Source organism: Miniopterus schreibersii, assembly GCF_964146895.1.
Source record: "Miniopterus schreibersii genome assembly, chromosome: 3".
Classification (NCBI taxonomy): Eukaryota; Metazoa; Chordata; class Mammalia; order Chiroptera; family Miniopteridae; genus Miniopterus; species Miniopterus schreibersii.
Window position 1 is genome coordinate 59,219,767 of NC_138103.1, and position 12,490 is coordinate 59,232,256.

Consider the following 12,490-nt stretch of genomic DNA (forward strand, 5'->3'; position numbering starts at 1 on the left):
TCAGGGCACACACCCAAGTTGTGGGCTCAATCTCTGGAGGGGGCAGGAGGCAGCCAGTCAATGCTGCACTCTCACATCGATGTTTCTCTCTCTAAAAATCAATAAAAATCTTAAAAAAAAAAAAAAAAAAAGGTAACCACATTTTTTTAAAAAATAGATGTAGCCAAGGGTTGAGATTTAGTAAAAATATTTCTTACTGTCTCATCAAGAACAATCTTAAGTGAAACTGGCTTTTTTAGTTTGTTTGTTTAACTGCAAATGTGTGGTAGTGAAGAGCACTGTAGTTTGGTGCCACTATCCTGATTTGTGCTAAGGCACCAGCGGTTTTACTGTCCATTGCTTTTGTGCCATCAGTATAAATGTCACAGTGAAAAAGGCAAATGATGTCTTAGTAATATGAATAGTTTAGGCACAGATGTCATGTAGTAATAAAAATTAAAAGAGAGTACAGAATATAACAGCAGTCTCCTTACTTTGTCAGAGATAGTTTTTAATAAAAGCTAAGTTATTTCTCCTGTCATCTTCACTGTGGCCACTCTGATCCAAATCCACAATCTGAACAGACAAGCCAACTAGGAATATTAAACACCACACTCAGTATTAAAGGCACCTTTACCTTGTTGCATGTTACTTTCTCAAATTCCAAAACTTTCCTGGTCCAAGAGCAATAAATTATCAAAGTCTTTCAAATGCCAAGAAATGAGAATATGTTATAAAATACCTTATTTCATCAGTGTCTGGTACTTTTGTGTAAGGCAGAATGGCTCGAACACGCCTTCTATCTTCTACTGGCTAAAACCATAAAAAAAAATTTACAAAGGATAAATAACCTTTTTATGTCAAAGTCAAATCAAGTATGTCCACAAAAAGTAAAAGCAAATAAAACACCAACAAGCTCATTCAAACTATGTTTTACTGAGGCTCTAAATACCCAAAACCTAAAAATGTTTGTCTTGTTTTCATTGTTGTTTTTATAGAAATTCTTTTAACAGTATAACTTATGTTTTATCAAGCATTATGAATGATCATTAAATTTGAAATAAACTATATGGGACATGTAAATTAACCTTTCACTGATAATACAGGAGGCATTTCAGAACCTTGCAGCAACTTCAGCATTAGCCCTATGATATCTCTAAGTACTCCTCATTCAATCATTATGCAATGTTATAAAAAAATCAAGTTACTTAAATACAAAATTATAGAAAAATTACCTTTTCTTAAAGAAGTTGTGAGTTTTGCTCTGATACTACACTAGAATTAAAATTTAATACAACAAATACTTCTTGAATTACATTAAACAAACAGCACAAGCAACTGAACAAGAGCTAACCCAATTAGCAAAGTGAAATAATAAAGTTTTAAAAGATATTTTATTCAAGTTTTACTTGCCTCTGGTGGTGCAACTGGATAAAGCAATTTTTCTCCTTTAAGCAAACAGGAAACATGACTGTAATAGCCTATTAGGTCTGACAATGAAGAAAACCGTCTTCCACCAATGTAGTAATCTCCACACATAGCAATAATCCTATTTTGTACAGGGGAAAATACAGTATAACAAAAACCTTTTGAGATAATTTTGAAGACCAAATTCCATAAAGAAATTATAAATCCATAATTTCATACTCTTTTAACTACATCCCTATATTAAAATACCATTTTAATATCTTCACCACATGCTAATTACTTGAGGTTATTTCTTCTACAAATATATATGTATGCATTTCATAAAAAATACATATAACACTTATAAACCTCAGTCACACATAATTCATTAAAATATTTGTGAACTCATCCTCGCATACCTCTTCTCACTTTCCACATTAAAGACTGAAGAGCAATTGTAATAAAAATCTCTGGCTAAAAGCAGCTTATATATCTCTTGAAATATTTACAGAGTATAATAATTTTTATTCTACATGTGGTGTAAGAGTACTTATTAAAGCTAAAAATCAAGGGTATACAAACATTTTATTAGTTAACATTATAGACACTAGATTTTTTTTTCAATCTTGCTCATAAAAATAAAATCAAATAAAATATGTATATTTATACATACAGACATTGATATCTATACTTGAAAATCTGCATGCCCATTTAATTGAAATGAACATTTGCAAAGAGTTTCAGAACTGTGTAGCTAAAATGACTTAAAGGGTACACACCCTGACTCTTAAAAACTGTTTCCTCTATTTCCTGTTACTCTGTATTTCCACTTTACCACTCAGAGTTTCCTTGTAATTTAAAGAATTTCTACATTAAAAGTGGTAATTATATTTGGGATTAGCACAGTGATGCTAGTAATAATACTGTTTTTAAACAAAAATGTAAACATTCAACATCTACTCTAAATTGCTGATTAAATCATACCAGTGAAAACAAATTTCGTTTTCCATTATTTAAATGTCACTGAGTATTCACCTTTATTAAAGTAGATATTTTTACGAATATTACAGCAAAACAGCTGTATTATACAGCCTCATAATAGGAATAAAGACTTACCTAAAATGGTTGACAACATTTGTCTGGCTAAGAAATGAAAGTACAAAGGACCCTGGCCTCCGATCACTCTCTCTTATAAGGTAACTGCCGGACTTCCCTGCCTGTCTGAGGCGTTCTTCTGCCATAGTTCTATCAAGTTTTCCATGATACCACCTAAGGGGAAAAATTAAAAGATTAGGATAAAAATAGCAACCATAAAATTACTAATGGTAGGTGAAAAACATACTACTAGAGGCTATAAATACCTACATGTAACTTGAACATTTACATTTTACTCTGAACCAGTTTTTCCAATTTCAACACAATTGTTTTTAACTTCCAAGTCTCTCCAAAAAATTCACTTACTCAGTTTTTAATTTGTCCTATAAGCTCAGGCCTAATCATCTCACCTATGAACTTCTTCTATTTCTGCCCCTCTCTCTACTACTGGGATTGTCTGTATGTTCAAGATACAAATGCTTACTATAACCAAATCCTAACTTAGAAAATTGAGAGTAAGATGGGCAAATGGAAACAACTGATTAATTTATTACTTCTCTACATACGAAGGAACCAAGATTTGACATAATAAGGCATATGGTACCTGTGAGAAAATAAAATTTTATTCCATTTTAGTGTTTTGCCCTAGAATAGGAAAACAGAATGATGCTAATGGCTACTGTTCTAATCTCCTGTTTCATCAAGAAGCTGATTATTTCCTTGGTCTTATGATGATCTACTCCATAACCACTCATTTGAAGTCAACTCCTCAAATTTATTTAACAAACATGTGAGGAATAAATGATACCTTTGTTGCTTTAACTTTTCTGCTCTCAGTTTACCTATATTCTACCTACCATAATACCAGGTGGTCTGCTTAAATGACTGGCAATAACTCTAGTATCATTCATGCTATGCCTATAAAAGTCTCATGGATTGATATAAACAGAAGCATACTTAGAAAGAGATTGGAATTTTCATATGGTCATGGTAACAAATCTATGAAGTAACTTTTATGAAATATTTTTACACTTTTAATAAGTTAGTCATCCAAATGTATCCTCCAGTACTTGGAGTCTAACTTAAAACATTCCAGGGAAAACAAAAAATTCATATTACATTGAGATACTTAATATCTAGAGATAAGTCAGTCAAAACTACTGAACTACTATGACTATTTTTGCTATAAGAAAAGGTTAGTATTATTCTTGACTCCTTAGTTTATTAAAAAAGAAAAAAACTTAAAACTTCTCGAACTAATTATTTTTAGTTTTCTTCTATAAACCAACCCATTTATCTGTAAGTCTGTGCATAAGACTAAAATAAAATAATGAAATAATCATGGAACTTTATTATAACTTAATAGGAAAGCCATAATTTTAAACAGTATTAGAAGGGAAAAAAATCAATATTGCATTTCTCTAAAATTCTAGTCTCAGTTCAAGCATTACCTTTGAGGTTATGGACAAGTAAATTTAACTTTGAAGAGTGTTTTTTTGTTTGTTTTTTAATCTAAAAGGAAAAGTTTAGACTAATGATCACTGAAAGTTCCTTGAAGAACTAAAATTTAACAACATATGATCAGGACAAAATTTTTGAAATTCCAGGACAGAAGTTTACTTAGTTGTGAAAATACATGGAACTTCCTTGGTATATAAAACTGGTAATACTTTATTACCTAAAGCAGTGGAGTAATAACACAGCTGATTTATACAAAGACAAAATTAAGGACAATTTTAAGTGAAGTTCCTATTTTTGTGTACTTGATATTTCTTAAATTCCTTTTGTGTTTTATGCAAAATATCAAGATTAAAAGATTTAATTCCCTTTATCTTGTGAACTCACCATGAGATGATACACAGAGGTAAGTGAGGCATTACATAATTACTAAGGTATAACAGATGCTGCCTAAAGACCTTTACCGATATATAAAAGATGTATTTGTGACTTTCAGTTTTTACATATATATACATTTTGGCATTAAAATGGGTATTAAGTTCAAGACAGGAACATTAATCTAAATAACAACTTTGTTTCCCAAATATTACTGATTCCCTTCATGCTAAAAGCTCATAAGCTCTGAACACAAAAAGCAAAACATGCCAATTCTTGATTATGATTATAAACTGAAATTAAATTGTCCAACAATAAATCCTCAAAAAATGTCAGAACATTCCACTGTTACAAGCGTCAGGCTGTTCTAGAAAAAAAACTGAACAGACTTAAAGATCAGAATTTCTGGAATTATCTTTATTGTTTACTTCAAATTATCAAGGTGAATCATAGTAACAAAAATATTTTAAATGTATCTGCACATACATTTTATTTTATTATTATTTTTAATATATCTTTATTGATTTCAGAGAGAGGAAAGGAGAGGAAGAGAGATAAAAACATTAATGATGAGAGAGTCATTGATCGGCTGCCTCCTACACGCCCCCGACTGGGGATCGAGCCCGCAACCCAGGCATGTGCCCTGACCAGGAATCAAACCCCGATCACCTGGATCCTAGGACGAAACTCAACCACTGAGCCACACCCAGCCGGGCTGCACATATATTTTAAAGCTACTATTAAGGGTAAAAAGAACTTCAATTAAAGTGTTACAATATGCAATCTTTATCCCATTTAAAAAATTGTAAATCAAAAAAATCATTAGTGTCATACTAGATAAAAATAATCATTTTACTTAAATTGCATATAGCATCATGATATGCAGTTAACAGTGTTTTGTAAATAAATCACAAATCCAATGTGATATGATTTGATTCAAATACTGCACAGATTTATAGAAACTAAACTCTATATCCATTGAGCATTAGTCCTTGGGTCTACTTTTAAACAATGTCTCTCAATCTATTTTTAACCTATAATCTTTTTGATAAACATAAAAATTTCACCTACCAGGAGATTCAGGGTACCTAGATGTCAATTTTCTCATAAAGGATCATTTATTATATTTAACCTCAGATGCCAAAAACATGCTCTTTGTGAAATCTGTAGTATAATTCATTCTACATAAAAAATGTGTAATATGCCTTCTCAAAACATGACACCCCCCCATACCAAAGACATAACACTCCCTAAGGAGTCACCTCCCTAGTGGATATTTGACTAAAAGATTCAATTTAATAAAAATGCTACAATTTATCACCATTCAAATAGTTACAGTAGCATCAATGCAAGGAAATGAAAGAAAACATTTAATCACCCACACTATTTCTCTAAGTCTCTATAGTCAAAGCTTTATTATATCTCTTTAATGGTAGTATTGCTGGTGATTGTTTTCAAGTGAGTTTAAAAAAAAAACAAAAAACAAATGCAACTGGAATCTAGAATATTTGTTATATTAGGGGTATGTGAATACTCTGAGTGTAATATGAACATTACCATATACCTATGGGCTAAATCACCTAAGTTAAATTTTTTACTCTGCTTATATCTGTGGCAATTATAACTCACAGCCTGAATCTGGCACATAATAATTTTAAAAGTATTTGTTGAATAAAGGAAGACATGTTGAATAACAAAAGATACTGTTAGGAAAAACTTTAGAAGTTCAGTTTGACCTCCCTGGCAGTGCAAACAATATATCTTTTCTTTAATGTCCACAATAAACACATTCTCTTTGTCTAAAATAATATGAAAACAATTTAGGCTGATAGAGCTCAAAGAAAAATGGTTATACTGACACCCCCTAAACTCCTTCAAAAGAAACTAAGCCCTCTGGTGAGACCAGGATTTAGCAGAAACCGTCTCCATAACTATGGTCAAGTCAGTACATTTTGTACCTCACCTGTAAAATAGGGAAAATAATCTCTATCTCAACCTCAGAATAAATATTTTTCCTAAACTCCTTCAAAGAAAAATATAAAAATGAAAAGTACTACAGAGTCTATAGCATAACATAATGGTTAAGGGTAAGGATCCACTGCTTATGTTTGAATCCTAGCTCTGCCACCTTCGCTGTGCAAATATAGGCAAATTACTTAATTTCCGAATCTCAGTTTCCTAATCTATAAAAGGTATATCATAACAGTATTTATCTCATACAAGGTTGGCTTGGTATTATTAAATGTACTAAACAGATATACATATAAATTATATACATATAAAAGACTATAGTACTGATTAATACAACTTCATCACTGAAAATCACAAATTTTATGACTATCGATAATGGATGATTAATTTGTGAATCACCTAAGCCCCAACTATCTTCCTATTTTCCACTCTTGTTTACTTTCCATTTCAATTGGGGAAGAAAACAGGAGAAACCAATTCTTGTTTCTGATAAAGCATTCATGTTAAAAGGAAATTTCTTTTCCCAAAACTCCTTTTTGAACATTACAGATCATACATTAATTGGGGCTGGAGGCACTGTAGTATATATAAACCAGAAATTCTTCCCATTTCTCCTGGCAAGTCTAGAAGGAAACCTTCAACTAGCTCCACTCTTTCTCCAATATGGATATACCGGGTAAGGCCAAAAAAAAAAAAAAAAGTAGGTTTTACAGTTGTTCGTATGGAAAATAGTCCAATAATTATTAAATAACACAAAAAGAAACTGTTTCCCATACTCACAACTGTAACCTTACTTTTGCCCCACCCACGTATTCTCTGGAGAATGGCAAGGTCAGTATGCATTTGACATGCTGTGATAATGTTTCATTCATGCTCACTCTCTTCCACCCCCACCCCCACCCAGAGATTGGGAAAGGAAACATCATCAGGAAATTTAAGAAGTACATTTTTTTTAGCTAGCTTTGCAAATTTTGGTTGAGACATGTTACAGGCAGATGTTGAGTCCCTTGATTTCATTTCCTTAGAAAATACACAATCACACCCTAGCTGGTTTGGTTCAGTGGCTGGAGCGTCAGCCCTCTGACTGAAGGGTCCTGGGTTCAATTCTGACCAAGGGCACATGCCTCAGTTGCAGGCTCAATCCCCTGACCTCGTCAGAGTGCATGTGGTCTCTCTGTCTGTCTGTCTCTCTCCCCCTTCCAATCTCTCTGAAAAGCAATGGGAGGAAAAAATATTCTTGGGTGAGAATTTAAAAAAAGAAGAAAATACACAATCACTTTTAAAATACCATGACATCCAAGATAAAACTATATATTAAGTAAAACAATAAAAAAAAGACAAGTTGGACAAGTTGTAGGAATCACTTTACTTCTAAAATTGGAATCCCATGAATGTTTTTCCTAAGCATATATTGTATACTGTTGGAGCACATTTTAGGGGCCTCGTGCTTTTCCATCGGTCTCTCCTCATCAGGAAGAATAACAGAAATCTATGCAATGAGGAAACCACCTGATCAGAATATGAACACTTCATTCAAACTGCACAATTATTGAAAACGAACCTGACAATCTTAAATGGAAACTGTCTACTACAGCAGAAAACAATTAAAATAGTGCTACCATCAACAGACTTCCTTCTTCCGAAAAGGAAACCAAATTAAAGTTCCCAGCAGAAAACTTTTACTTTCCACTATGCTTTTCCTCTTAGATATGTCACCAACAGGCCCCCAAGTTCTTACAGAGAAATAGAAATGCAGAAATACAATTGCCAAGAAATCTCTTCTATCCCAGCGGACTGTGTGCTTATTACACTACAAACGTCTAAGTTTTTCTGTAGCTCTCAAAGATGCCAGTCAGATTTTCTTCCACATGCTTGTCCTTTCTGAAATTAAACTGGTTACTTCAGGTTGGTAAGACATATAGTATACACACAGATCTGCTAAAACTACTTTATTCTCCTAAAGGCCCCAACAAACGTAGTTCCTACACAGTGATACTGTCTGGACTGATTGTTAAGAAAAAGAAATTGACTTTTTTTTAAAATGAATGGGAAAGAAAATATACCTTATACTGTCATTTTAATGTCTTTTTTTTTTTCATATCACTATGTAGAGACTAAAATTTAGTTACTAGTAAATTTGCTTGAATGACTACTGGGTTAAGCATAATAGGTACAGTACCCCTTCGACTAACTACATCACTCAAACTTAAGAAGAAACAATCACGTTAGGCATCTTCAGTATATTTGTGTTCAGGCAACTATCAAGTGTATGCATTTAGTTTTATACCTCATATCAAATTAGCTCAAAGCAAGAGCAGAAACTCTATTTCCTTTGCAATGGGTAACATATTTGCAGAATCCAAAGGAGGTTTTTGTTTGGAGGAAGTAAATGGGAGGAAGTTTTTAAAAGAAACAGTACCGTCATGTGTTCTATCTACCCAAAAATTCGGTCCACTGGAAGACTAATACATGAAAGGTGGGAACCAACACCAAACTTATATAGGCAAGTTTATATTGAAATGCCCTCAACTGACTCTCGTTCTCACTACCCTTAACTCCCATCACCATAGAAAATAGATAATGAAGAGCAGAAAAAGCTACACTCCAAAAACGGTATGCAATAATCAAACATTTTTCTAAAAAATAAGAAAAAGCGCAACACCTACCAGCAGTTCCTACCCCCCATCCTCAATCTTTTACATCTATATAATTTCATTCCTCAGAAACTACCAATTCTTACAGTTGAGTTTTTCTTAGAACTTCGACAATTACAGTGTCAGACCACTAAATGCATGAAAATAGGGCAATGAAATGACTTGTGGGCCATCCGGTCCAATGCACTGCTGCAACACAGTTGTAAACTACCTTGAAGCAATCCTTTACTTAAAAATAAACACTGTTTTTTGGTTTTTAATTTCACAATGCTCAATCTAAAACGTTAAAGGGTGTATGGTGATTCTCCCCTATTGCAGCTAAAACATTTCTTAACCTGTATTTTAGGACATATATCTTTAAAACACCAAATCTGAAGGTTAAATGCAAACTTTAGTTTAACACTGCCTTATATGTAGTCCATCTCCAACAAACTATATGCCAAGCATTGTGCTACATGGTAGAAAAACAAGTTAACACCATAGAACATAGAAGTGTTTGATCTAGTGAAGAGGCAAAACAAGCAACTGCAATGTGTACAGTAAGTACTAGAGTGTGGGGGCACAGAGAAAAACAGCAGTCTTAGGATGCTAAATGGAAACCCAAAAGATGAGTAGCAACTAATTCACAGAAAGCAAGGGACTGAGAAGGTGAGAAAGATATTACAGGCAGAGGGAAAAGTACAGGCCAAAAGAGTCTATATATAGATATAGGAACATAAGAATACTTTAAACTTTCACAATATACTTTACAAGTCCAATTCTTATCAGAAGAAATGGAAAGAATACAAGTTTTCCAATTAGACTAGACTTCTGTTACTTGCTGAACTTCTTTCAGTTCCTCAGACAGAAACACATCTCAAAGAACATTTTAAAAGTTCAAAATATTCTCAGATCCATTCTCATCTGGTGGCAGCAATAACCCTGCAGAGGTGGTGGGAGGGAATGAGCATCACACCACAACACTCAGTTTTCCGTAACGCACCCGTTATTCTCCTTTACGTTCCCTATATCCCAACCAAATTACACTTATTCGTTCCACAAATCTCTTTTAAGCACCTACTATATTGTAGCCACTGTTTTAGACATTGGTTTTATCCCTCTGTGCTTTCTTCAAGGTGTTTTTCCTATATATCATTTTTTTAATGACGGTGAAAAAAGATTATGCAATTTAACCAAGGGGATCCTAAAACTAAAGCATTTCCTGTGGATTTATTTCAAGAGAATTTTCTATTTCTCTATTTATTCTGACTCACAAGAATATCAATACCTCTTCAGTTCAAACTATAGCATCTATGAGTATGATCCCCCAATACTTTTCTCTAATTCTGGCTTTCCTCCTAAGCTTCAGGCCTAGGTTAACAAGTGGCTGCTAAGAATCTTAACTTTAAGTGAATACCCAAACCTTAAAAATCAGCAACTACCCCCCCACACGCACCCTCTTCCTCTTCCTTCCTCTGTTGTTAATCAGCATCCTTCCTAGTGTTCAGACTCAAAACCTGAAACACTAGGTTCCTTCCCCTCTCTCTACCCATAAAACTACTGCCAACAAATTATTCCATTTTCCATTCCCACACTGATTGTTCTAGTTCAGGCCCTCTTTTCCTCTCATACTGTTTTCAACCCTCCCTACAACTATGGAAAGATTCATCTTCCTAATAGGCTCTTCCTAAACCATATGCTTAATTTCATTTTAATAACACAAAAGTCTACAAATGCCATCTAACCATTATCAAATGACGTACAAGCTATTCAACTAGGTATTTAAAGGACATCGCAAAAAGGTTCCAACCTACGTTGGAGAGAGGTGCAAAATTTATTTATTTTTTAATATATCTTTATTGACTTCAAAGAGAGGAAAGGAGAGGGAAAGAGAGAAACATCAACGATGAGAGAGTCATTGATCGAGCCCGCAACCCGGGCATGTGCCCTGACCAGGAATCGAACCCCAATCGCCTGGATCCTAGGTCAACGCTCAACCGCTGAGCCACGCCCTGCTGGGCGAGGAGCAAAATTTAGAGAAGAGAAATATGAAAAATAAAAGGAGGATTACGTTCGGAAGTATGTCTATGATTGTCAAATTTAACTGTCTACTGTCTTGGCTGGGTAGCTCAGCTGGTTAGAGCATTATCCCTAAACACAAAGGTTGCAAGTTCAATTCCCTGTCAGGGCACATATAAGAATCAACCAATCTCCCTCTTTAAAAATTAACTTTTAAAAATTTAACTGCCTACTGCTTACCGGGAAATCAGAATAAGCTACCTACTGACTTGAAAAGCTTACTATTTTTCATAACAAGTTTTTTCATTTCTTCAAGTGCATTATTAAACCAATAGGCACTTAATAAAATAACCATCCAAAGAAAGAACTGTTCTCCAGGTAGTACCATGGCCAGAAGAAAGAAACCTTAAGAGAACACTTGTTAAAGGCTAGAGAGCCAAGGTACAAGCCAATAATTATTCCTCATATTTGCTTTAAATTTATACCCTTCTAGCTTATCTTTTCAAATAAATATATCTGGTCTCAAGACATTCTAACAAAAAGAAATTAAACATCAATAACTGAAATTTATACACAAAAATATCAGTTTAATTGTATGACTTTGATAGATTTGAATATCTACTTCTTAATTTTTCTCTAATATTTAATGAAATTACAAATAAATTGAATTTCAACTAAACTATCTAAGAAACCATAGAAATTTTTAATTAAAAATTTGAACTTTTGAGATTAAAGATGGTATCAGACTGAGTGGAAGCTACACTGACACTCTTCCAGGATCAAACTGGAATTACAACTAAAATATAGAAAAACCATCCTGAATTATCAACTGCAAGTGAAGACGATCTGAAGAGCACCCTCATAACCAAGGAGAAAAATGGAGAGACCACAGAGAGATTGGTAGGAAATGCAGAGGCACCAGAGGGCTGGCTAGGCTCCCACAGGCAGCAGCTAAAGGTCTAGAAGGAGATCTCAGCTGGGGGGGGACAGGGAGTTTCCCCACTGAGGACTCTGGGGCCTAAATCCAAGGCTGGGCTTCCCAGCCAAGAGCACCAGAACTGAGAAAGGTGCCCATATAACATCTGGCTGTGAAAAGCAGTCGGGTTTCTGTCTGCCAGGGAGAAAAGGCTGGAAATGTAGGCACCCTCCTAAAGAGCCAATGCACACAGTTCTGTGTGCAGCCACTCACCTTGGGCTCCAGCAAAGGGAGGGCAGAGTGGACTGGAGATGTGTGAGGAGAATCTAGACTTGTGGGCTCTTAAGATAGAGCTTAATGGACACCCTTCCTGATTCCTATGCCGAGTCATTCCCCAAAACTGCAGAGGACATCTTTCACAGGCAGACATTTACCATCCAAGCAGCTTTTGCCTGAGGGGGGGGAAGCAATTGCCCCACCCTGCTGGAAAACCTCTCCCCCTACCCAGAGGAGTTTCTACAGCCAGAGGTTCATTAACCCTTTGCAGTCATATTAAATTTGGACATGGGTGTCGTACTGGTCGGAATTAAGAGCTTTCGGAGAAATTATGAACTGATACATGAATGGAGTTAAGATT

At 34.5% G+C, this 12,490-nt stretch overlaps 1 protein-coding gene across 4 annotated transcripts in view; it reads right to left on the reverse strand.

Moving 5' to 3' along the window:
* The window catches only part of RASA1 (RAS p21 protein activator 1), a 93,221-nt gene that overhangs the window by 45,122 nt on the left and 35,609 nt on the right, over positions 1-12,490 (reverse strand). For 2 of the 4 annotated variants that reach the window (XM_081131207.1, XM_081131205.1), the window contains exons 2-4: positions 2,503-2,655; positions 1,393-1,528; positions 722-792 (exon numbers count right to left, since the gene is read on the reverse strand). In XM_081131207.1, the coding sequence (XP_080987333.1) occupies positions 722-792; positions 1,393-1,528; positions 2,503-2,655 (360 nt within the window). Of the gene's footprint in view, positions 1-721; positions 793-1,388; positions 1,529-2,502; positions 2,656-12,490 lie in introns of all 4 variants that reach the window. The other 2 variants (XM_081131206.1, XM_081131204.1) reach the window with 1 other exon arrangement.